Here is a 26,881-nt window from a genome sequence, read left to right as displayed (position 1 = left end):
TGTGGAGAAATTGGAATTTTTGTGCACTGTTGGTGGGAATGTAAAATGGAGCAGCAACCACTATGGAAAACAGTATGGAGGTTCCTCAAAGAATTAAAAATATAATTACAATATGATACAGCAATCCCACCTCTGGGTATATATCCAAAAGAATTTGAAGCAGGATCTCGAAGAGATATTTGCACACCCCTATTCACAGCAGCATTATTCGCAATAGCCAAGAGGTGGAAGCAACTCAAGCGTCCATCAATGGATGAACAGGTAAACAAAACGTGGTGTATACATGTAATGGAATATTATTCAGCCTTAAAAGGAAGGAATTCCTGCCACGTGCTACATGGATGAATCTTGAGGATATTATGCTAGGTGAAATAAGCCAGTCACAAGAATACAAATACTACATGCTTCCACTTATATGAGGTATCTAAAGTAGTCAAATTCTAGAAACAGAAAGTAAAAAGGTGTTAGCAAGGGGCTAACAGGAGGGGGAAAACAGGGATACAGAGTTTCAATTTTGCAAGATGAGAAGGTTCTGGAGATCAGCTGCACAATAATGTGAGTATAAATGCTAAACACTACAGAACTCTACACTTAAAAATGGTAAAAAATAGTAAATTTTAAGTTATGTGTTTTTCACTACAATTGCAAATTAAAACAAGAAGCTATTTTTCACCCATCACAGGGGCAGGGTGTTCTGCTTTGTTTTTTTTAATGATAATATGCAACACTGACCAGGGTAATAAGTAAAAAGGCAATCTCAAATTCTGGTGTAAGCACAGGTACTTTTTTGGAAGGCAATTTAGCAACGGCTACTAAAGTAGAATATGTTTGTAACCCTTTGACCTAGCACAGTGGTTCTTAAACAGAGACAATTTTACACACAACCCTCAGGAGATGTGATAACATCAGAAGACCTCAGAAGACCTTTTTTTTTTTTTTTTTTTTTTTTTTTGCAGTACGCGGGCTTCTCACTGTTGTGGCCTCTCCCGTTGCGGAGCACAGGCTCCGGACACGCAGGCCCAGTGGCCATGGCTCACAGGCCCAGCCGCTCCGCGGCATGTGGGATCTTCCCGGACCGGGGCACAAACCCGTGTCCCCTGCATCAGCAGGCGGACTCTCAACCACCGCGCCACCAGGGAAGCCCCAGAAGACATTTTTGATTGTCACAACTGAAGGAGAATGTTACTGGCATCTAGTTAATAGACAAGGAATGCTGCTAAACATCCTACAAAGTACAGAACAACAAAGAATTATCTAACCCAAAATGTCAATAGTGCTGAAGCTGAAAAACTCTGATCCAGCATTTCAATTTCTAGCCACACACTCTACAGATCACTCACACAAGTGGGTACATACATATGCAACGATATTTACTGGAGAATTACTTTTAATAGCAAAAGAGGAGAAGCACATCTCCCAACAGAGAATACTTAAATAAGTTATGATATAGTCATACTATACTACATAATTTAAAAGAATGAGGTAGATCTATATATAGTTACAAGGAATGATATTCAAGATACTATTAAGCTAAATAACAAAACAGCCTTACAACAGTATCCTGGTTTTAGAAAATTAATGTATGTACAAGAAAAAAAAACTTAGATCAGTATTATCTTTTTAGTGAGGCATCAGGGCACCATTATCTGTCACTTTCTTTATATTTCTGTTATGTTTGTACTGTTTTAAATAATAATAGCTAACATTTATTGTGAATTTCTAAATCAAATTGTTTAAGCACTTTACTTGTATTTAACCTCATATGTAATCTTTACAACCACTATACAGTAAGTAATATTAACTCCATTTTAAAGATGAGAAACCTAAGGAATGGAAAGTGATGGAACCAGAATTCATAAGCTTATAATTATTTCTTAAATAGCTTTATTGAGTTATAATTTACATCCCATAAACTCAACTGCTTTAAGTGCTTTAAGTGTTGTAGCATGTATCAGACCTTCATCCTTTTTATCGTCAAATAGTATTCCATCACATGGATATACCACACTTTGTTTAACCACTTACCAGCTGATTGATATCTGGGCTATTTATTTTGGCTATTGTGAATGATGCTGCTGTGAACATTCATGTACAAGTTTTTGTATGGACAAACATTTTCATTTCTCTTGGGTAGATACCTAGGAGTTGAACTGTTGAGTCATATGGCAAATATATATGTTTAACTTTTTAAGAACCTGCCAAACTGTTTTCCAAAGTAATTGTCTCATTTTATGTTCCCATCAGTAACATATGCAAGTTCCCCACATTCTCCCCAACACTTATTTTCTATTATTTTTATAAGCAAATAAGTAAAACTAAATACTTTTAAGAGGCTGAGACCACTTATACCTGTCACTTTTTGCCACACTGAACTTTCTATATGTAAACTCTGCCATCTCTCAAACATCTACCCACACCATGACATAAACCAAGACTTAATAAAATCTGAATGTGTTCAATAAGTGTAGAAAACTAAACATTAAATTGCAAAAACAATACAATAACTATACAAATGTCTGCAATAAACTGCTCTTACATAAAATTCTACTTCAAATTTAAAAAGAAAGATTATATATACACACACAGTACACACGTAATACTACTTAGAAAAGGCATACATACCTAATTTTAGTTCAATTGCTGTGTTGGTGTTACATTTGTACTCTGCCAGTTTCTTCTCAACTGCACTCTTGTATTCAACCAAAAATTTCTCCATAGCACCAAATCCTAAGAAAAAAGGTTTTTAAAAATTCTAGGTGGAAGTGGTTTAATTAGTCAAACCTACAAATAGAGTTCTTATTAGAACTGGAATAAAGGTAAGACTTACAACATGCTAACAGATCATAGATCTCCATATACTCCTACATAAATGTACTGAGTATGACTGTCTCATCATAAAACAGAAAAAAATTACTTTTGAGATAGAGGCTTGTGAATTAGACCTGCTTTACATAAATGAGTAAAGCTGATAATTAAAATGACAGACTATTGACATTTCTGAATATTTAATATTAATATAAATTACCTGCTAGGATTTATACCTAAGTAGCCTTTTTAAAAGAAATATAAAAAGGATGCTACTGCTCCGCTAAGAATCAAGGTGAGAATGTCCTTTGATAATTACAGGATAGCATTTTATTTCTAATACTGAAAAAATTCTACCCAGAGTACTTCCAGATCAACTATTAAAAAAACCAACAACAGAAGGCAGGCATACAGGGAACCTACCTCAACATAATAAAGGCCATATATGACAAACCCACAGCCAACATCGTTTTCAATGGTGAAAAACTGAAACCATTTCCTCTAAGATCAGGAACAAGACAAGGTTGCCCACTCTCACCACTATTATCCAACATAGTTTTGGAAGTTTTAGCCAAGGCAATCAGAGAAGAAAAATAAATAAAAGGAATCCAAAGCAGAAAAGAAGAAGTAAAACTGTCACTGTTTGCAGATGATATGATACTATACATAGAGAATCTTAAAGCTGCTACCAGGAAACTCTAATCAATGAATCTGATAAAACAGCAGGATACAAAATTAATGCAGAGAAATCTCTTGCATTCTTATACACTAATGACGAAAAATCTGAAAGAGAAATTAAGGAAACACTTCCATTTACCAATGCAACAAAAAGAATAAAATACCTAGGAATAAACCTACCTAAGGAGACAAAAGACCTGTATGCAGAAAACTACAAGACACTGATGAAGAAATTAAAGACGATACAAACAGATGGAGAGATATACCATGTTCTTGGATTGGAAGAATCAACATTGTGAAAACAACTATACTACCCAAAGCAATCTACAGATTCAGTGTAATCCCTATCAAACTACCAACAGCATTTTTCACAGAATTAGAATAAAAAATTTCACAATTTGTATGGAAACACAAAAGACCCTCAATAGCCAACACAATCTTGAGAAAGAAAAATGGAGCTGGAGGAATCAGACTCCCTGACTTCGGACTATATTACAAAGCTACAGTAATCAAGACAGTATAGTACTGGCACAAAAAACAGAAATATAGATCAGTGGAACAGGAAAGAAAGCCCAGAGATAAACCCATGCACATATGGTCACCTTATCTTTGATAAAAGAGGCAAAAATATACAATGGAGAAAAGACAGCCTCTTCAACAAGTGGTGCTGGGAAAACTGGACAGCTACATGTAAAAGAATGAAATTAGAACATTTCCTAACACCATACACAAAAATAAACTCAAAATGGATTAAAGACCTAAATGTAACGCCAGACACTATAAAACTCTTAGAGGAAAACATAGGCAGAACACTCTATGACATAAATCACAGCAAGATCCTTTTTGACCCACCTCCTAGAAAAATGGAAATAAAAACAAAAATAAACAAATGGGACCTAATGAAACTTAAAAGCTTTTGCACCACAAAGGAAACCATAAACAAGACAAAAAGACAACCCTCAGAGTGTGAGAAAATATTTGCAAATGAAGCAACTGAGAAAGGATTAATTTCCTAAATATACAAGCAGCTCATGAATCTTAATATCAAAAAAACAAACCACCGAATACAAAAATGGGCATAAGACCTAAATAGACATTTCTCCAAATAAGACATACAGGTTGCCAACAAACACGTGAAAGGTTGCTCAACATCACTAATCATTAGAGAAATGGAAATCAAAACCACAAGGAGGTATCACCTCACATCATTCAGAATGGCCATCATCAAAATATCTACAAACAATAAATGCTGGAGAGGGTGTCGGGAAAAGAGAACCCTCTTGCACTGTTGGTGGAATGTAAACTGATACAGCCACTATGGAGAACAGTATGGAGGTTCCTTAAAAAAACTAAAAATAGAACTACCATATGACCCAGCAATCCCACTACTGGGCATATACCCTGAGAAAATCATAATTCAAAAAGAGACATGTACCACTATGTTCACTGCAGCACTATTTACAATAGCCAGGACATGGAAGCAACCTAAATGTCCATCGACAGATGAATGGATAAAGAAGATGTGGCACATATATACAATGGAATATTACTCAGCCATAAAGAGAAACAAAATTGAGTTATTTGTAGTGAGGTGGATGGACCTAGAGTAAGTCAGAAAGAGAAAAACAAATACCGTATGCTAACACATATATATGGAATCTAGAAAACTGGTACTGATGGACCTAGTGGAAGGGCAGGAATAAAGATGCAGACGTAGAGAATGGACTTGAGAATGTGGGGTGGGGGAAGGGTAAGCTGGGATGAAGTGAGAGAGTAGCAATGACATATATACACTACCAAATGTAAAATAGATAGCTAGTGGGAAGCAGCTGCATAGCACACGGAGATCAGCTTGGTGCTTTGTGACCACTTAGAGGGGTGGGATACGGAGGGTAGGAGGGAGGTGCAAGAGGGAAGGGATATGGGGATATATGTATACATATAGCTGATTCACTTTGTTATACAGCAGAAACTAACACAACATTGTAAAGCAATTATACTCCAATAAAGATGTTAAAAAAAACTAATAATGCATAGAAAGATTATCTCAGGAAGGATACACAAGAAACTAGTAACCACTGTTACTTCTAGGATAAAGAGAAGGAAAGGGGACAGGGTTAGGAAAGAAAATTTTCACTGTATTAGCAAAATTTTTGTAACCATGTGCATGCAGTCATAGGCTACTGGAATAACAAAATGGTTTTAGTACAACGTGGCTACCCATCAATGTATATAATAATTAACAATGGGAGAAACCATTATGAAGAGAAACTTTCAAGCAAAGATGACAATAAATCTCCTGACAAAATGATCATAAAAATTAGGAAAAATTCAGGGAAAAAAGGTCATGAGCAGAAATGAAAAATGGGGTACAATGACATGCCGCAAACTTCAGTAAGCGGTTAAAACACACATATACAGAATGTGGGGAACACTTGAAGCAGTATAGTTTAATGGTTTGGAGTCAGAACTTCTGGATTCAAATCCAGGCTTCACTATTTACTTACTAGATCTGTGAACTAGAGCACATTACTTGGTTTCTCTGACCCTACTGGATAAAAATGGTATAATAGAACCCATCTCAAACATCATCTATAAAAGTGAGATAATAAAACCCACCTCAAGGCATTTATGTACAATCTAAGCAACAAATCATACATTAGTTTAATCCCCACAATTCTATAAGACAAGTAGATACTTTATCAGCCCTATTTCATATTCAAAAGCTCAGTTAGAAAGAGGTTTGGTTGGGCTTCCCTGGTGATGCAGTGGTTAAGGATCCGCCTGCCAATGCAGGGGACACGGGTTCAACCCCTGGTCCGGGAAGATCCCACATGCCGCGGAGCAACTAAGCCCGTGTGCCACAACTACTGAGCCTGCGCTCTAGAGCCCGCGAACCACAACTACTGGGCCCACGTGCCACAACTACTGAAGCCCGCGCACCTAGAGCCCGTGCTCCGCAACAAGAGAAGTCACCACAATGAGAAGCCCACACACCGCAACGAAGAGCAGCCCCTCCGCTAGCCGCAACTAGAGAAAGCCCACACACAGCAACGAAGACCCAACGCAGCCAAAAATAAATAAATAAATTAAAATTTAAAAAAGAAAGAGGTTTTACTCCTTAAAGGGCACCCGATTACTAAACGGTGGGACTGAGATTCGAATTTAGGTGTAATTCTTATAACACTACACCCTGTGCAATACACGTGTCCCCCCTCTTTTATAGTACCAGTGTACCCCCAAATCCTACAGTCTCTATTTGGTAGAAGAGACTTTCCTTAAACACCTGTAGAGCTCATGCTATAGCCTATGTATCCAGCACATCCATAAAAGTGTACTGAGACTACTATAAAGGCAATGGGGAAAGATAAAAGAAAAAGAAACTGTCCATTACTTCAAAAGATATGTAAATGGATTTAAAAAAGCATATACTCAACCCAAAACAATCTTTATAAACGTACAGAATAATGGCAATTATTAGTTATTAAATGTTGTGAACTGAAGAGACTCAATAAAGAAGAGGTGGATAGAATAAACACAAGAAAATTAAAATTGACACCCCCTAAAAGAGAAGTTTAGATTAAGGAAGAATGCTTCACTGTCTCTCTCTCAAAGGAAATCTAAATAGATCTTAGTAATACTAAAGTGTGAGGCATTAAGGAGACTATTACGGAGTCAATCAAGATTCAAATGAGAGCCCTAGTGCAGGGCAAGACAGCAATGCGCTAGCTCAGAAGTTGACTGTAGTGGAAGGCGAAGAGAGACCTGGAAGAGAAGAGTCTGAGCATTAAAATCAGCTGGCGGGAACAGAACCAGACTAGTGGATGAGGCAGCAGTCGGTAAAGGGAACGAGAAGAGAAATAGGCGTCCAGGCACCTGGCACCTTACAAGCCCAAATCACGACGCTTTCTCCTGACCTCTTCGGCCCTCCTAAGGGCCGAGTTCCCCGCAGAAGGTGCAGAACCCCGAGCCGTTGGGGGCGGGGGCACGAACCTCGGCGGACAAGGAGCTGAGCTGAGAGTTCCGCGTTTCCAGGCTGAAACAGGCCTTCTAGAAACCAGGCTGCAGCCCGAAAGTTCCAGGCGGGCACTGTCACCACCGTCTCGGCGTTCTTTCCCAAACCTGCCCGCCCCCTCCCCTTGGTAAACTTTTCCCGGGAACTTACCCGCCATTTCCGAGCTGCGAGCACCCGCGGCCGAGGAAGGACGAATCAACCCGCGCGCTCCCTGGCCGGAAGTGAGCACACTTTCTGACGCATTTCCCCCGCCCACCCCTGGCCTGGTGCTGGCCAATGAGAGGAGGGGGTTCGAGGCGCGGGGTGGTGGAAGCGCCTCGAGAGGCGGGGCTAACACGGCAGGGAAGGCTCGGACGGTTGCCTAGCCACACGGCCAGCGCAGTCAGCCTCTTTGAGGCTTGAATTGGAGGAGGAGGCCGCAAAAGGATATTCTCTGTTGAGATGCTCGCTGGCTCGAGGAGAGTTTCTTTGGGGTTGATTTGCATAATATACATACCTCTGGCAGTTTTCTGTTCCCCCTTAACGATGTTTTGGAGACTGTTAGAAAAACTTTTCCCTTGGCCTGGACAGTAGATCCAAACACCTGAGCCCTAGTTTTACAGGTAAAATATAGGGATTGAGTTCTAGTTGCCAGAGAAATTTTCCCATATTTATTTGTTTCTATTTTTGCGGTAAATAGTTGTTTAACATCGTTTTTGTTTTATGTTTTTTTAACAGTATGTATACGGTGTGATATCTTAGGCACTCGGCTTTCGCATTTTAAGGTTATGAGGCAACAATTTAGTGTAAGGAAATTGCTACCTAGTAATAATTTAGGTGACTAGAACTGTTCTGGTTCTACATCTCTCAAGTCCTCGTGGCGTAACCACATCACAGGATGCTACCTGATTTGGGCCATAGGGCTTGTTAGTGTTTAGTAGCTGCTGAAACTGTTTGTCCCAGAGGATAAGCCACTGTTTAGGTATCCACAAATACTCCCATGATGTCTGTACACTAGAATGCCTTGTCTCAACAAATGTTGGTTAATAGGTTTTACAATGATGATACGAGAGCTAAAATGGACCCTTGAGATGATAATCTAGAACTAACACACTTCCTCGTTTTAGAGATGCGGAAGCTAAAGCCCAGAAAAGAGAAATTACCCAAATTCACACTCAGTGTACAGCCTACACAAGAGCCCAGTTCTCCAGATACTCAGCTCAGTATTTGACTACATGGAGATGGCCCTCCTGAAGATAAAGATCGGAAAAGGTACTGAGAATGCTCAGGTCCTTTTTCTTTAAGCTTTATTGAAACATAAGAAATTACGATCATAATGTTAAGAAGAAAACTGAAATCGTTGTCACTAATGACATTATAGATCAAAAACGGAAAACAATCTTTTTATATAATCGTTCTTTCAAAATGGCAAGATTCAGCGTTTCTTTCCAAAACCACCTTACCTGTAGATTGGCCAATAGCTGACCGGCAATTATGATCCTTAAAATAAGAAATCAAGAGGAATTTGTCTTAACTGCCGCAAATCTGAAACAGATTTTATGACTTTATGTGACTTTACGGTTGGTTGTAGGGAATATGTTGAAACATATATGATAATATGAATAAGAAATAAAATGAATATGAATAAGAAATGTGATGAAGCCTATATATTATATGACTAATATTTCATATGATCTGCTTGCAGAATTGAGGTTACAGTTTTAAATTGTCCTTGTCTTAGAACTCTTCACACATATTTATTACAAATGTCACAGAATACATGTTTAGCTAGTTTATCTAAAACCTAAATGAATGACTTCTTTCAGAAAGGTAAAAATAAAATTACCAAAAAGGAAAAAATATTTTTGTAGGGTTTTCCCACTCTTTTCAATTTATATTTTACCTTATTCTAAAGGGGATTTAGGAAGTGAATGTTACCACCATAGAATACAATTTCTACAAAAGGAATCTGCTGTCCTCATGTATAGGAAGGAGGCAGCATAGTGGTGTGGAAAATTCAGTGCCCTACTAGTCTCAGTTCTACTACTTCGTGATTGTGTGACCTTGTTTCATCTATTAAGTGGAGATAAAAACCTTCCCAGTCATTACATTGAGTTGTTGTGAAAATCAAATGGAAAAATTTAGGAGAGAGGTTTGTAAATTGTAAAATTCTATATTAATATGAGGTGGTATTAGTATGATACCATTCATTCTAGAATAGGAAATTTGGAAAAGGCATTTTTCTCCATAGAAAAAGGCCATATTACACTGTTAGGAATGAACTAGCAACCGTATGTTTGGTACAGGTTCAACTGCATATGGACTAGTAAATTTTGCCATCATGTCTTGAAACCTCCGGAAGGGATTTCTTTTTTTTAAAAAAACATGGTATTAAAAAGATGGTTATCAGAAAGTGGATGTAGGAAATTTGAGATCCAAAAGAAAAATGCAGGTACTTGATGTGTCTTTAATTCAAAATACATACGTCTCTACAGACAAATAAGAATAGCTAGTTAACTCATTTGTTTAGCTCATAGTGCAAATGGTGGGGGTGTGGTGTATGAGTTTCAGTTCCCAGGACAATTATCCAGAATCCCCTATCCAGCTAGATGACTTTCATATAGGATAAAAGAAAGAAAATAAAAATAGGCCAGCTCATATTGAAAACTACTGTTAGAGGAAGGTATGTATATTACTAAGATGCACAGCACCAACAGTTTGCAAATTCCATATTTCAATTCTCATACACTACCCATAGGTGTGTAAACTAGTACTTTTTGAGAAGCAATTTAGCAATTTAAAAAATTTAACATGTTTCTATTTGTACATCCTTTGAGGTAGTAGTTCCACTTAGAAGTATTTGTCCTACAAAACTATTTGCACGAGAATGCAAAGATAAATGATCAAAGATGTTCAAGGCAGCATTAATTTTACTGGCACATTGGAAATAGCCTCAACATTCATCAAAATGGGCTGGCTAATATGTACTGACTTGGGAAAATACTATATAATAGGTTAAAAAATAAGTTAACAACATTATAATGTTATTTTACTTGTATAAAAAAGTGTATTTTGATATAAACATAGAAAACATCCGGAAGCATAACCAGCTAGTTTAACTGTGGCTCCTTCTAGGAGAGGGAATTTGGAGATGGGGATTAATCAGGGATTTAAAAAAAAATGCTGTTTGCTTCTTTTAATGAGGATGTATTGGTTTCTTTCATAACTAGAAACTTATCAATCTTTTGGAAGTTTTTAGACATGGTGGCTAACTCTACACTCTACATTCTATAAATTGTGATACATAGAATTAAAGAGAAGCAGCTTAACTGGTACAAGGAACAGTTAATTGAAAATTAATATTTCTAGTTTTGCATTCTGTCATTATTTACAAGCAAAGACTGGTCAAAATGAGGGAAGAGGACTATAATTGCTTATTCTTATTTACAAAATGACCACCCAGTGATGCCCGCTTTACTTTTTGAAACTATAGTTTGTAAAAATGTCTTTAATTATGTATGTCTACTTAGGGTGACTAACACAATAATGCCTATGATATTTCACATTTCATAGTTAAAAATTACTTCAAATATTAATTCTTTTTTCCATTCTAGCCAACAGAAAAATGACCATTGTTCCTCTGTTTTAAACTTTTTTTTGCTGTTGTTTTGTGTTGTTTTTCAATGTAGAAGAGCTTCAGGATAGGAGGAGGGTGAAGAAAACTTTATCAAAGCTACTTTGATATTAAATAAATAAGACTAAAACGTGGTGAAAATTATGACTAGAAATATTTTAAACTGATATATTGTTTCAGTCATTCTGTCTTTCTTTTTTTTGATTGTAGTAAAAAAATACATAACATAAAATTGACCATCTTAATCATTTTTTTAAAAAAATAAATTTATTTATTTATCTTTAATTTTGGCTGCGTTGGGTCTTCGTTGCTGCATGCAGGTTTTCTCTAGTTGCAGCGAGTAGGGGCTACTCTTCTTTGCGGAGCACGGGCTCTAGGTGTGTGGGCTTTTTTAGTTGTGGCATGTGGGCTCAGTAGCTGTGGCCCGTGGGCTCTAGAGCACAGGCTCCATAGCTGTGGCGCCCGGGCTTAGTTGCTCTGCAGCATGTGGGATCTTCCCGGACCAGGGCTCGAACCCACATCCCCTGCATTGGCAGGTGGATTCTTAACCACTGTGCCACCAGGGAAGTCCCATCTTAATCATTTTTAAGCATACAGTTCAGTAGCATTAAGTATATTCACATTGTCGTGAAAGCTGTCGTTCTAATGGGTTGGTTTTCAGGCACCCCCTTTGTAACCTGTTTACCCATATCGCTATGCAGAACAAGACTCTTAACTTCCTATGATCTGGACACACAAAGTGAAGAGCTTTTATGCCTGCTGTACAGTGCTGTTAAGTATTTAGTTCATAAACCTCTCCCTTAAAAGAATTATAAAAAAATAAAATAGCTTTATGGTAGTGTTTCTTTTAAATTTTTTTACAAATCAGAATTTTGAGGGAATATATATAGTTGTTAACAAGCTAAACCAACCAATCACTGTGCAAATTAGTAAAAGAATTCTTTCTGAAAATTTTGCTAGAAGGAATCCAGAATTTAATGATCTAAGAGAAGGAAACTGTCATGCTAACCGGCATCATATAATACAAAGAGAACCTGCTTCATCAGGTAAGAAGGGTGTGTTGGTAGGGTTAGGATGCGTTTAAAGAATAAAAGGTTTACTTTTACATATCTTTATAAAGTTAAATTTTTTTGTATATGAGGCAGTTTATGTTACTATAGATATGGTGTTATTTTTTAATAGATTTTAAGAGCAACTAAGGTACTTTGAATAATACAGAATCAGGAATTTTAGAGCAAAGTGATTTTAGAAATCAGGTAATCTAGTCATTGTCATGTTTATTTGGTATACATATGCATAAAAACTTTTGCTGATATCTCCTCTTCTATATATCAATATATTTCTACTACTGTTAATTCCTATATTAAATATTACTATTATTAACTTTTTTTACTAATTAATTTATTTATTTTTGGCTGCATTGGGTCTTCGTTGCAGTCCTTGTCTGGCAGCCTCTTGACAAAGGTGGCGTAGGGGTCGTCTAGAGTCTCCTTGCTCTCCTCCAGGATGATGTTCTTCTTGTCCTCGCTCAGGCAGAAGAGCACCGCCTTCTTGCGCTTCTTCTCCTCCTCTGGTGTCGACGACTTATGCACCTTCATGTCATTGAACGCTTTGATGGCCCCATCAGACACAGCCACACCAGAGACCATGTTTCTGGAAGAGAAAAGGAGAGAGCAAGGAGAGCCAGAAAAGACAAGAGCTGCTACTGCAGCATTTTTAAGCATGGGTCATGAAATCAATTCAGAATGTTGAAAACAGAATTAGAAAATAAAAAATAGAATAGTACAGAATAGCAAATACCAGAGTATGTTGCATGTAAAAAAGTTCAATATTGCTTCATGAAGTTTTTACTTCAGTGTGTACTGGGGTTGTGATAAAAAATGTATTTTTTACTATTTAGGTCTGGGGCAATAAAGTTTGAAAGCCACCAGTGGAAAAGACAATGTGATTTATCACAATGTGATAAATATGATGGGGAGGTCTATGATGGGTGAAAAAGGGGGGTTAAGGATTGTTTTCTGGAGGAAGAGATTCTTGATCTGTATCTTAAAGGATAGGCCAATTATAATAAATGTGGAGTAAAATATCTCCAGTAAAGGAAATAGCATAAAAGCTCAAAAATCTTTGTGACTAAAGGAACAAGTATAGTAGTAAGATATAAGTAAGAGGAAGGGGCTGGATCAGGAAGCTTCTATTCTTCGTCAAACTGAGAAGCTTGGATTTTATATTGAAGTCGCTAGAGAGCCACTGAAGGATGGGGAAGTGACAAAATTTAGTATCTGTTTGATATCGAGCAGTTGACAGCACTGTGGAGAATGGATTTGAGGATAGTGACACGAGGCAGAAAGTGGAGAACTGGAGGCATGGGAAAGCAATTAGGAGGCATAATGAAGGCCATTATAATCAAAAGAAGAGATTTTAAAAAGCCTGAAGAGGATGGAAAACACAGGACTGGGTAGCTATTTGGATGTGAGGGGTAAGGAAGAGTCTGATACCCAGCTTTCTGGCTTGAGCCACTAAGACAATGGTAATGGTCTTTACTTAGGAAATATAACAGGACTAATGGCTAGTGGTTGAGCAACCAGGTAAGAATAATCAATAAATATTTAAGGGGCTTCTCTGGTGGCGCAGTGGTTGAGAGTCCGCCTGCTGATGCAGGGGACACGGGTTCGTGCCCCGATCCGGGAAGATCCCACATGCCGCGGAGCGGCTGGGCCCGTGAGCCATGGCCGCTGAGCCTGTGCGTCCGGAGCCTGTGCTCCGCAACGGGAGAGGCCACAACAGTGAGAGGCCCGCGTACCGCAAAATAAATAAATAAATAAATAAATAAACATTTAAGTCGTACTTCCATAGTTAATGTCAAGCATTTAGATAAGTGTTAGGGCCGACGGTGTGGATGAAGGAGGAAGGATAGGGTAATAAGATATACCCTGGAAGAAACAGAGAAATCATGAATTCAAGAAGTGGCAAATTATGGTTTCCGTGAAACCTTCTGTATATCACCCAGCTTGAACTGATTTTTTCTTTTTCTAAACCTGTATTGCATAAATTTGCCACACAGTTAAGCATATGCATTGTTAATTAATGGTTTTACCTATGTTTTGTCTTAATACGTTGTAAGATCCTTATGGAGAGGAATAATTATGTTCCCTTCATATGTCCTGCTTATGGATATCAATAATAAGCCAACACTCTGTCTAAGAGATGAAGTAGAACTTCATAGCCATATAGAATTCCATATGATGAAATGTCCTTTCATCCCTTCATGGTGCTCTAGTAAGTTTGAACAAAAGGGGATTTGTCTCATCTACTACTGAGCAGTTTCTTCTCTGTGATCCATGTCCCCTCTTTACCACCCAGTATGCCTTGGGTTATACTCACTTGGCTGCTGTTCCCTACCTAGGACTCTGAGCCTACTGTCTTTGATGAAATGATGTTGCTGCTACTGCCACATGGATCTCAGTGAAGGCGTGATATGAGGAAGGCTACACTTCCCATTACTGCGCCTTAATTTTCCGTCCACACCATCAACACAAAACTAGTTCACATAAAATTCTTTATTGAGGGGCTGGGGATGATTAAAGGAAGTATAATTGCTGACTATTTTATTACCCATCCTCATCCTGAACTGTCCAGGTAAGCCCATCCATCCATCCAGGCTGAAGGAAGAACAGGATAAGCAATGTTTTCTGGGGCTTCTTTCCAAGTAGTAAAAGTGAGAGATAATAAAGGCAAGACCATGTACATCTGGTACTCCATGATTTCTTCCCATGCTGACTTGACCAGAATCACGGAAGAAGCAGCAGGTCAGCATTACCCAGAAGCTTCCTCAAAAGCACAAAATATAGTTAACCCCCCCTTTTTTTTGGTATTTTGGCCACACCACGCAGCATGTAGGATGGTTGCCCAAACCCAGGCCTCCACAGTGAAAGTGCTGAATCCTAACCACTAGGCCACCAGGGGACCCCCTAGTTAACCGTTTTTATACATAAGTTTATTCTTACCCATTGTTACATCTTTTGAAGTACAAAGACCTTATACCATGGTGAAGACCTCATAATTATTTATTTCATTTTTATGTAGTTTTTTCTTATATTTTCATTACCTTAAGATGCTAGATATACTATTGTCAGGGCTACTGGGAATGGAAAGTGCAGAATACTACTTTGACTGAGACCTTTTAACAGTTCTTAGTCAAGTTCCTTCTGTGTTCTCAGCTTCTGACCTTTTCCAATCAAAAGAATGCCAATCATTCCACAATTCTGCCCACTTTTCCTCCTTGATTTGTCCCTTTCCACAAGGTCTAACTGTCCTCAAGTTTTAGCTCTTTCATGTTGTTTCTCCAGAACTTTCTAACTTAAATTTCCTGATTATTCTTCTGGTCAGTACAATTTTATGCTGATCAATACTACATTGCATTACATTATTCCTTTACAGCAATTCTTCAGAAGGAGTTTCTTCCTGGGCATACCCTGGTTCCTAGCTTCCTTGTCTTGAGATTTGTGGCCCTCTCTTCCTTAAGGAGTCCTTTTTTTAGGTCTCCCACTACAAACCTGCCCTCCCCTTTTTTGAAACTCCCTTCTCACTGGGGTTGATTTCACCCTAGGATGAGTTCTCCTTCCCCCAACAGGGCAGTCCAAGGACACAATGACCCGTTGCAGGATATTTCCCACCAAAGTCTTGAGTTTCTCAGCCTAGATTTACACTCTAGGTGCATTTCAACAGGAGAGTTCCAGGTCAGGCTTCAGATTCCAAGTCTGGTACTTTCCAAGGTTTCTGTCAGTATGTTGTGCAAATATACCTCCACATTCTTCCTCTAATTTTCCTGTGGGTAACTTAGACCAAACAGACACATAGACACAAACACACACAACTCCCAAGGACATATAATTACTGTCTGAATCCATGTTAAGGAAAACATTTTTCTTCCTCAGTGCAATATAGTCTTCATAGATTTCGCTGCCCATACTAGAGATACACTATTTGTCAAACAGTTTCAGTTTCTTTTCCCTACCCTGCAACAATGCACAGAGACCTGTCAGTGTTTAAGAAACAAGGTCCATTACAATTTCTAGCCAAATAACAGAATTACATAACTGGATAGCCATCTTTAGTATCAAAAGACCCAGCACGATTTTCCCCAGCATTTTATTATGAAAATTTTCAAAAGTATACAAAAGTTAAAAGAATTTTAACAGTGAATTCCTAAATACCAACCCCACCCCAGGTTAGGTATAACATATCTATCTATCTATCTATCCATCCATCCATTGTCATATTTCTTTTATGGAATTCAAAGTAAATTTAATATACCAGTACTCTTCTCCTTAAATACTTCATGTCATTACATACCTAGTTCAATATTTATTTACAGATTTTCTTTCTTTTGAGGAAAAATTGACACACAATGAAATGTATAAACCTTAAGTGTACATTCCCTAAATTTTGGAAAATACATACACCTGTAACCGAAGCCCCTAGCAAGACATAGACGATTACTATTACTCCAGATAGTTCCCTCATGCCTCTTTACAGTCAGTTCCTCTCCCTAAGCAACCATGGTTCTGCTTTTTCCCACCATAGATTAGTTTTGTTTGTTCTAGAACTTCACATAAATGTAATCACATAGTATATGCTCTTTTGTATATGATTCCATGTAAGGCTTCTTTCATTTAGCATGATACTTTTAAGATTCATCCATGTCATTGTGTGTATCAGTAGTTTGCTCTCTTTTACTGCTGAATAGTATTCCATTCTCTGAATATATCATAGTTTGTTTATCCAGTCTCCTATTGATGGACGACTGGGCTTTTCCAGTTTTTGGCTTTTTTAAATTAATTAATTAATTAATTAAAATATTTATTTATTTTGTTGCACCAGGTCTTAATTGTGGTAGGCGGGCTCCTTAGTTGCGGCTCGCTGGCTCCTTAGTTGCGGCACATGGGCTACTTCGTTGCAGCAGGCAGGCTCCTTAGTTGTGGCTCCCAGGCTCCTTAGCTGCGGCACGCGGCTCTGTAGTTGTGGCGTGCAAACTCTTAGTTGCTGCATGCATGTGGGATCTAGTTCCCTGACCAGGGATCGGACCCAGGCCCCCTGCATTGGGAGCTCAGAGTCTTATCCACTGAGCCACCAGGGAAGTCTGAAGTTTTTGGCTTTTATGAATAAAGTGGTTGTGAACATTCTTGACCAAGTCTTTTTATCCACACATATTTTCATTTCTCTTGGGTAAACACTGAAAGGTAGAACTGCTGATTCATAGTGTAGGTATATGTTTAGTTTTATAAAAACCCGCTCAATCTTTTCCCAAAGTGGTTATATTATTTACACTTCCACCACAGTGCGCAAGAGCTCTGGTTGCTCCACATCCTTGCCAGAATCTGGTGTTTTCAGTCTTTTTAATTTTAGCCATTCTAGCAGGTATGTAGTACTATCTTTTTGCTGTAACTTAATTTGCATTTCCCTGATGACTAATGATGTTGTGCAGTTTTTCATGTGCATATTAGCAATTTGTATATCTTCTTTTGTGAAGTGTTTGCATCTTTTGCCCATTTTTAAACTAGGCTGTTCATTTACCGTTGAGTTTTAGGAGTTCTTTATATCCTGGATATCAGTCATTTGTTTTATATATGTTTGCTAGTTTTTCTCCTAGATGTGGCTTGCCTATTTCTTTTCTTTTTCTTTTTTTTGTTTTTGTCCTATTAATTTTCTTAATGTTGTCTTTTGATAAGTAAAAATTTTGAGTTTAGTGAAATCTAATTTATCAATTTCTTAATTTATGGTTATTGACTTTTATGTTCTCACTAAAACACCTTTATCTAACTCTGAGTCATGAAGATATTCTTTAATGTTTTCTACTAAAAGCTTTATGATTTTAGCTTTTGCATTTAGGTCTATGATTCATCTCAAATTTATTTTAGTATATGTTTTGAGGTAGAGGTTGATATGGATATCTAGCTAGTCGTGTCATTTGTTGAAAAGACTCCTTGCCCCATTAGATTGCATTGGCACCTTTGTTAGAAATCAAATGACTTTATAATTTTGGAACTATTTCTGAGCTCTCTATTCTGTTCCATTGATCTATTTATCTATCCTTTTGCCAGCCAGTACAATACAATATTGATTTCTTTAGCTTTATACTAAATCTTGAAGCCAGGTAGTGTAAGTCCTCCAACTTTGTTCTTTTTCAAGTTTGCTTTGGATATTCTGGGGTCTTTGTTTTTCTCCCAGCACAATTTTTTAAAAAATTTGTCTATTTTTGGAGGCGTTAGGTCCCCGCTGCTGCACGCGGGCCCTGCCCTGCCACTGCGAGCTGGGGGCCCACCCCCTGCCAGGGCGAGCAGGCCCCTCACCGCGGCGGCCCCTCCCGTCGCGGAGCACAGGCTCCCGGCGCGGGGATTGTGGCCCACGGGCACAGCAGCCGCGGCTCGCGGGCTCCAGAGTGCAGGCTCCACGGAATGTGGGATCCTCCCGGACCAGGGCCCGAACCCTCGTCCCCTGCATTGGCAGGTGGACTTCCAACCACTGCGCCACCAGGGAAGCCCACAATTTTTAAAGTGGAAATTTTTTCTTTACTTTGGATCAGACCCAAAGCATCCTTCCTTACTGACCTCTGAGTGGAAGGGAGGCCAAAACCAGATCCAAGTAAATCCCCAGAGGAGGGGAGGGGTGAGCGGCTGAAGGACTGGGCAGGATGTTTGCTCTTCCAGTTATATACTTTTGATTGGAATGGGAATATGTGACAAACCACAGAGTTTTTACCCAATTATTACCTAAAGCTGCCTTGGCCTTTGGCATATACAAAGGTTTTGGTATCATTCTTTCAGCTTTATTCATTGAAAAAATGAATAGTAGCTGTTGCCGCAATAAAATATTCTCCATACTTTGGGAATCATGCTATTTATTTTTCTTATATTTCCTATAGCTGCAACAGCAAGTTTAGTACCAACACAAGGCACTTAATAAATGTTTGTTAACTAAAATTTGGGTCATTCCAAATCATAACATTAGAGTGTTAAAAGAAGCATTAAAGCTCACCTAGTTCAATCCTCCATCTGATCATAAGGTTTCCCACTAAATACCAGCTTGTACATGACTAATACAGTAATAGGGCACTCACAGCCTTCAACATCTAGAGCAGCTCATTCCATGAATTCCTTACAAAATCTATTGAAAAGAAAACTGGCTGTTACTGCCTCCACAAGGGAATAAAGAAGACTGTGGTCCCAAACTAAGATCACTGTTATCTGCATTGCATAATTTATAGGACTTAGAGTCAGACTGTGAGGAAGAGCAGTTTAGGAAGATGCAATTGCAAGAGTACAGCTATTTCATCTGATTTCTGATATGCTACTCTTCCCTCTCCACCAAAAATGAGAATTTATTTCAATTAGCGCCAATGTTCCTACGGGGAGTATAATACTTGTACAGTATAGAGAAGTCCTAAAATGTGTCATTTATCTAGTATCTAACTATAAGTGGCTTGGGTTGAAATAATAATTTCTGATTTATTGATTTCCAGGTCAGCCTACCAACTGAAACATAATTTGCTCAGACTTGGACACTTAACTCTTCATACTTCTGCCCAGTCTACCCCTGCCGTTTCCCCATATAGACTCTTAGCAAGGAAAACATTAAAAGCACAACTTATAAAGTTTGTAGGTTTTGCAATATTTCAATAAAATATAAAGAACCATTTTATACTTCTAGATGTAGGCTCAAACCAATCTACACTTAAAATTTCCAGATGTTCAAATATCTTTGTGTGTATGTGCCATTTATTTCATTATGCTATTTATTTCAAATATGTTAAGTGAGCATCTTGATGTGGGGATGGCATAAATGCCAACTTATTCCTCATCATAGTGATGGTGTTTGTACCCTTAATCTAGGAGGAGCCCCACTCCTGGTTTAATTAGTCAGTGATATCCTAATGCTCTACTACATGTTTGTACACCACCTTGATTTAGTTCTTGCAAGATGGCATCCGTCGTAGCTGTGTGGGATATGGAAATGGGAACAAAAATGTATCAATGTCAGTAAAATAATCAGAGGGAGCTAGAATATAAACAGAAAGAACATGTTATTAAAGATAGAAGGAGGGCCAGGAGTTGTGGCAGAACAAGCTCATTGGAAATTGCCTCTTGTTTTAATAACTACATTTTAGTTTATTAGGGCGCTAGGCATTAGGATAATTCCAACTTTCACCCACAAAGTTAATGCAATGTCAGCTGCCTGGGAGTTGGAGACATATTTCTGTGGATTTGTCTAGTAAGCCCATACTTCGTTTTTGCATCTGGGGGTAATATATTATTTTCATGGGCAAGGACTTCACAAGCAGATTTAAATTTCCAGCTCAGTCAAGCTTCATATTAAATATTTTATGAAACCAACTCTAAAAAGTGACTATTAATGACAGTACCTTTGCAGCTAGTCTCTTAGCCCTTAACTTCCAATTTCACTTTCTGAAATGTCATTCTTTTTAGACTCAGTTATCAAGTTTTCAACTTATAGTTGTGCCAAGGTGTTAAAATTATTTCTTGTTTACAAATATCATTTGCAGTCTAAAGAAAGTTATAAATTTCTATACTGGCATTCTATTTTTAAAAATTATAAAAAGTTTTGAATTGTTTCTACTTCCTTTTCCCAAATATTTTGTGAATCTTATTTGACAGGTTTGTCTTTTGTTATTCCATTAACTAATAAGTTTTCCCTCGACCCTGATCATCTACAATTCAGGAAAAAGTAAGTTGTGGTTTGTTTTAACAGCTAACAATACTATTAGCCAATCATCATAACAGAAGGACAGATTTCAAAGTTTTTCAGGGCAGAAGCTCTAACTCATAGGCTTTTGTATTCATTTCCATACTTAGTTCATCCCACAGTACACACTTTTAATACCTTTGTTCAATTTATTGTTTGTTATATTGGATAGATGAAAAACCTAGCAAAATTCACCTTTTTTTTCTTTTGTCTGTGCTGGGTCTTTGTAGCGGTGCGTGGCACATGGGCTACTCTATTTCTGTTGCACGGGCTTCTCTAGTCGTGGCACGTGGGCTCAGTAGTTGCGGCGCACAGGCTTAGTTGCCCTGCAGCATGTGGGATCTTAGTTCCCTGACCAGGGATTGAACCCGCATCTGCTGCGTTGGAAGGCGGATTCTTAATCACTGGACCACCAGGGAAGTCCCAAAATTCACCTTTATTTAGGGTAGCTGAGCTCTCCTAACTTCTCTTTATTTAGGGTAGCTGGCAGCCTTAGTTTTAAATTATTATATCATCTCCATTGCAACTAGATTGGCATCAGTGAAACTCTAGAGCTTGCTCAAAGATCAGCTATTTTTTATTCAAGAAAATTGTTATTGTGGCCTGGTGCCTGCCTATACCTATGAATTATTGTGGTGGGTTCTGTCTAAATGTAGTGTTGTCTTCCTCTCTACAAGTGGCCAGTCTGTCCCTAAATTTCACTCCAACGGTATGGATTTGGTCAACAACAATGTGTTCCAATAGAAAATAATCCCTTCATTTTAAATAAATGTCTTTCTTTCCCTTAAGTACTTTTATTCAAACTAAGGGACTTTGGGCTACAAACAGACATCCTTCCCTTGAAAAGTAGCATAAAATAAACAACTTGAGATTCCTACTTAGAGAAACTTCATAAAATAAGAGAGCAGAGTATCAGGGACATAAGGTGCTGGTAAAACAAAATATGAATTTGTAAATCCTTATGTCCAATTACATTGTTAAAAGAACTTTGAACGGACTGAAGAAAGAGATGTGATGGTGGCAGACAGTTAAAGCAACTGCAGCAGAAAAGCTCACTTTAGGAGTACTAGTAATATATCATTCCTTATCAACAATTTCCATTTGCCAGTCCACTTGCCTCATTTCTACAATATTAACTTGGATACTTAACACAAATATTATGATTAGTGAGACTGGAGAAAAGGGAAGCCTCCTGTGAGATTCAACACTGGAAATGGAAAAGAGGGTGGAGAGGGATTATAGCGCTAAATGAGATAAGCTAAACCTTGGAGTTGTTAGACTTTTTTTTTAAACAGGAAGCTTGCTTGGTTTAAGAACACAATCAACCAACAAAAAAAATACACTTAGGTTTGGGGTTGTGGGGAAGCACTGACCATCTGTAAACTCCTAGACAGTAAGGGCTATATGTTATTAATCTTTGTATTCTTTATAAGCAGGACTGTATCTGGCATATAATAGATGCCCAGCAAACATTTGTTGAATGACTCAGTATTTGGCTCAATATAGTCATAATGGCAAGACTCAGTTTGAGAGACATTATTTTGGTTCAAAGTAGAGCTACCCTTTCTTAGACAGGGCTGGAAATGTTTATGTAGAGGGAAGTTGAGCCAGGATTCAGTGCCAGCCCTGTCAAATGGATTTTTCCCCCCTTGGCATTTGTGCCCCACCTCATGCACAAAGGATTTGGGTGATTAGGAATGTGGAGTCTACTAATAAAGCTTTATAACAGTACACGAAGCACAAGTATATTAAGCGTATTCATCGCATGCCAATTTAAGGACCTATTTCTCAAGTTATGTTTACTTAGGCTTTCCCCAGAGTGAGTGGTTCCCAATCTGTTTTATTGTCAGTATTTCCCTTTAGTTGTCATCAATTCATTTGCTGTTATTCTTTCAAACGGAACATGTTCTTTGATCCTTCGAAATCTTGCTCAATCTAGGCCCCAAGTGTTGCTCTAAGTCTCAGGAGAAACGACTTTGGCTGAAGTCGGCTCCCAAAGCCACACCCACTAAGAGGCCTTAAGAGACCTGGGGCTTTCCTGGCGGCTGCTCAGCTGCCGGCAATCAAGCGGCACGCCGGAATCCCACGGCTTGGTCCTCCAGTCTCCCCGGCGGGAGGCACGTCCTCCTCCGCCCCGCGGGCCAGCTCTTTCTGGCTGGGACGCCGAGCCCCCTGCCGGCCCCGCCCGCCCCGGGCTCATTTGCATAGAGGCGCGCGCTACGCCGGCGAGCGAGCGGGAGGGCGGGCGCGGCCGGGAAGGCGGCGCGCGCGTGCCCTGACAGCTCGGCCCTGCTCGCTCACTCGCTCGTCCCCGGCTTCTGAGCACAGCATGGCGGTCAAGGTGACTCTAACTCTCTGCTGCTGTCTTTATTTCATAAGAGACATTCCGGGGACCGTGCCTGCAGCCCCTCACCTCTTCCTATTTACTTCTTTGCCTGATTGTTAGATAGCGTGTCCTGGGGCTCCAGGGAGAGCCGTGCGGGGCTTGGACTGGAGGGAGAGGATGCCCGGCCGGGGGAGGGGAAGGAGGAGGGATTTTGAGTTGGAGGGGCTTGTAAGGACCACAGGTCGGTGAAGGAAGCGTAGTATCCTGCCCTGGGTACATGGAATTGTGAGCCAGGGGTTGGAGGGCATCAGAAAGGGAGTGGGAGGAAGTGGCATATATAGCCGGGGATGCCTAAGGCATCTGTGTACCGCGGTGGGGGAGGGGGTGAGTAATTGAGTATTTTGGGGCCTCTGGAGCAGGGGGCAGTGGTTGGCATTTGAGCTGCAGGTGGCAGGATGGCTAAAGTATTTAGAAACGTTGCAGCGGTTTTCATGATTTTAGGTTGGGTGGAGAAAGAGAGGGGCGTGGAGATAATTATGTTCTGGATTGCTTTCCACGGGAAGAAAGGCCAGTAGGCCATGCGATTAATTTGGGAGTTTCAACTTTCCTGTTGTCTCTACTAGCCTTAATGGCCTCTTGATTTGAAGGTGGGTGGTTGCCAAATGTGTTGCTGGTGGATGTGGAATAGGTAGGGGATTGATCCTCATGGCCTTCCCTTTCCAGTCCAGGGGAAATCTATGTGGTAGATTTGCTATATTTTAGGCTCTTCACACCTGTCTTTCCACCCTGTGGTCACAGAGCTCCAATTTGACAGTTATCAGTATTAGTGCTTTTGGTTTGTTTTAAGCTAAATGCCCTTATAAAAGATAAGAGCATTGATTGCTGGCATTTGTGAACTGTAATCTCAAGAGATTGTCTGGTCTCTAGTGAAGCATTAACTGGCTTTTTTTTTCTTACAGGTGCAGACAACCAAGCGAGGTGATCCTCAGGAGTTAAGAAACATATTCCTACAGGTAAATTGGCTCATGGGCTGTGCTTTTTCTTGGTAGGGGAGATATAAGTCTAGTACTTTTTAGGCCTTAACTTTCAGGAATGTTCTATTTTCATGTATTCTTAAGAACTTGACAATAGATAATATAGATTATAAGTCTCTTATTACGTTTTTATAAAAAGATTTCCCTCACATTTTTTAACATGACTTAAGACATGTAAAAAAAACACTAAAAAGGATTTCCATCTTCTCTTAACCATTGTGACCAAAATAAAATTTCAAAATGTACTGACACTCTTGTGCAATTGATAGGTATGATGATTAAAATTCTTTTTTCCTTGAAAGCTGTGTGCTTATAAAGTTTTCCTACTTCTAAGCAACTGGGTAATTTGTTACAGAGGTAAGAATATTATAACTGTTCTTAATTTGTGTGTTTTCGCCCTCTGTTTATTTATATTATGTCCATGGGCATTGGGGGTTGTGTTACAAAATGTTACTGTTTGGGATTCTTGCAAGGATCCACCTTCACTTCTGCTAAGTTTTTAGGATCAGTGACTTGCTGTAGACGCCTAAAAAATTGGCTTAGTTTTTTTGTTTTGCTTTCTTTTCTTAAATTTCAAAAGTTCTGCGTGCAGGAAATTGTACCTAAGTACATATAAAGGGAGACAAGCTAAGGTGTTCTACCAAATGTTGTGTTTTTCTCTGAAATCTTCTTTTAAGAACTTTCTATTCTGGACATGGTTCTCATATAGAAACTTTGACCTTGGGCAGGTCCCTGCTGGGTATTAGTTTCCTCTGTAAAATGAGAGGTGATCTCCAAGATTCTTTCCAACTGCAAAAGTCTATGATTCTATATTAGGAACAGACTCTAACATATACAGATCAGCCTGGAATAGATGACATTTTTATCTGAGACATGTGAGTTGCTTAAGCTATTGTTGGGGAGCACGCTTCACAGATGACCAATTAGTGAAAATGAGAATCTTAAATTTTATAAAATCTGTTGAAGGGAAGCATCATTTCCAGAACAAAAGTAATTGTGATAGACATGCTCTATTTATGGTTCAAAACCTTTATTCCTCACAGTTGTTCTTGAAAATAACCAAAAATATGTCAGTGTTAACCACACCATGTACTCAATTGTTTTATGAGGAGTTCATGTGATATAGTTCATTTTATTTTCTAAATTAAGTAGGCATGGAAGAAATCATTTGAAAATGCTGCAGGAGGTGATGAACAGAGCACTGACCCAGGTGTTAGGAACACTGGGTTCAGTTGCCAGCCCTGCCTCTATCTGGTTGTGGTACCTGTAAGCTAATTATCTGGCTTTCCTGGGCTTCATCTTCTCATGTGGGACTCAGTGGGCCATAAGGGAATGTGAACTGAAGTCCTTTCAGCTTTAAAAATCCTATGGAAAAAATCTGTGATTCTGTATGGATTTGGTTTTTGGGGAGAGGGGAGAATGCAAATACAGAGAGAGCTGGGACTGTGCCTAGCTTTTTGAAAACTTTTAAATCTTATCTATTTACACATTATTTTGATGATGCCCTTATTTTTTATACTGAAACTTTGTGGAATTTGTAATTGCATGTTCAGCACTAACTGTAAAGCACTGACCCAAGAGTTATTGGTAAGAGACAGAGGAGATAACTTACCGTCAAGTAGCTGAAGCAGCTTTAGTTGAATCAGTTTGAGGGCAGTTAGCAAGTAACATAGATTTTAAAATTTCTGTCTGAAATACTTCAAACTATAGTTACTTGAAGCTGTAGAACATTATTTAGAAAGTTTTGTTTTAGATACATATGGTTTATAAATATTTTAGAGGTAATAGGCAAAAATACATACTAACTATGCATTTCTTTATAACTTAATGTTGCTACATTAAGGATTAATGCTACAAATAGGATTATTTGTGTGCCATGTATGCACTTGTATTTAGTTTAGTATATTGAATAATTACAGGGGAGGATTGAGCCAAGACTTGAATGGTAATGGACGTATGACAAGCTCCTCTTTGAGACGGGTTCCATCTCCCACAGTTTTTGGTAGAGGGAGTCAAGAATAATGAAGGCAAATGCATAGCCTCTGGTATGACAGTCAAGTTGGTTTGTCCAGATAATTGTGGTCATGTGATAATAATGACAGTGGCTATAATTTACTGATCATTCTGTAGTATGCTGGGTATTGACCTAGTCCTTTAAGGGTATTATATTAATTTTCTTTAAAAAAATTCTTAATTGACATGTAGTTGATTTACAATATTTCAGGTAAGGGTATTTTATTAATTTTCATAACAACCTTAGGAGATAGCATTGTTGTCCCTGTTAAACAGATGAAGTTAATTGGCTTGGTTAATGTCACTTAACTCATAAGTGGTAGAGATTTGGATTCAAATCAAACTATAGAATCCATCTTCTTAACCCTTATACTCTGCCACTTGTGGGATCTTGAAATGGGATGACTTTTGAAAGCTAGAGGTATGTAAGGGTCTAACAGCAGCTGTGTTTTTTAAGAAGTTAAAGAAAAAAAAATCCAGTTACTTAGGTGTTGAAAAACAGTACCTTTACACTGTGACTACCTAGAACATTTGGCCAAGGAGTTTAGATTTGCAACAGTAGGAAGGCACTGTGGGTTTCTGAGTGGGCAAACTGAAGTGGTGAATTCTGGCAGCTCTTTGTGTATGTTGGATAAAGT

The 26,881-nt window shown here is 38.7% G+C and overlaps 3 protein-coding genes across 5 annotated transcripts in view; 1 reads left to right on the top strand and 2 right to left on the bottom strand.

Moving 5' to 3' along the window:
• Nucleotides 1–7,742, bottom strand: part of HAT1 (histone acetyltransferase 1) — a 51,228-nt gene extending 43,486 nt beyond the window's left edge. Inside the window, exons 1-2 of one of the 2 annotated variants that reach the window (XM_004267303.3) lie at nucleotides 7,649–7,742; nucleotides 2,623–2,727 (exon numbers count right to left, since the gene is read on the bottom strand). In XM_004267303.3, the coding sequence (XP_004267351.1) occupies nucleotides 2,623–2,727; nucleotides 7,649–7,655 (112 nt within the window). In that variant the 5' untranslated portion in view covers nucleotides 7,656–7,742. Of the gene's footprint in view, nucleotides 1–2,622; nucleotides 2,728–7,476; nucleotides 7,609–7,648 lie in introns of those variants that run through there. The other variant, XM_033423580.2, reaches the window with a different exon arrangement.
• Nucleotides 1–26,881, top strand: part of SLC25A12 (solute carrier family 25 member 12) — a 171,741-nt gene that overhangs the window by 57,813 nt on the left and 87,047 nt on the right. Inside the window, exons 1-2 of one of the 2 annotated variants that reach the window (XM_004267301.3) lie at nucleotides 23,109–23,211; nucleotides 24,156–24,209. In XM_004267301.3, the coding sequence (XP_004267349.1) occupies nucleotides 23,200–23,211; nucleotides 24,156–24,209 (66 nt within the window). In that variant the 5' untranslated portion in view covers nucleotides 23,109–23,199. Of the gene's footprint in view, nucleotides 1–23,108; nucleotides 23,212–24,155; nucleotides 24,210–26,881 lie in introns of those variants that run through there. The other variant, XM_049712263.1, reaches the window with a different exon arrangement.
• Nucleotides 8,698–12,831, bottom strand: LOC117200486 (cofilin-1-like). The gene is made up of 2 exons (XM_049712538.1): nucleotides 12,531–12,831; nucleotides 8,698–8,782 (listed from the first exon to the last, which is right to left on the bottom strand). The coding sequence occupies exons 1-2, from the start codon at nucleotides 12,758–12,760 to the stop codon at nucleotides 8,698–8,700; spliced, it is 315 nt and encodes a 104-aa protein (XP_049568495.1). The 5' UTR covers nucleotides 12,761–12,831.

Source organism: Orcinus orca, chromosome 7, assembly GCF_937001465.1.
Source record: "Orcinus orca chromosome 7, mOrcOrc1.1, whole genome shotgun sequence".
In the NCBI taxonomy this organism is placed as follows: domain Eukaryota; kingdom Metazoa; phylum Chordata; class Mammalia; order Artiodactyla; family Delphinidae; genus Orcinus; species Orcinus orca.
Note: the sequence above shows the minus strand (reverse complement) of the source record. Positions and strands in the feature narration are given on the sequence as shown.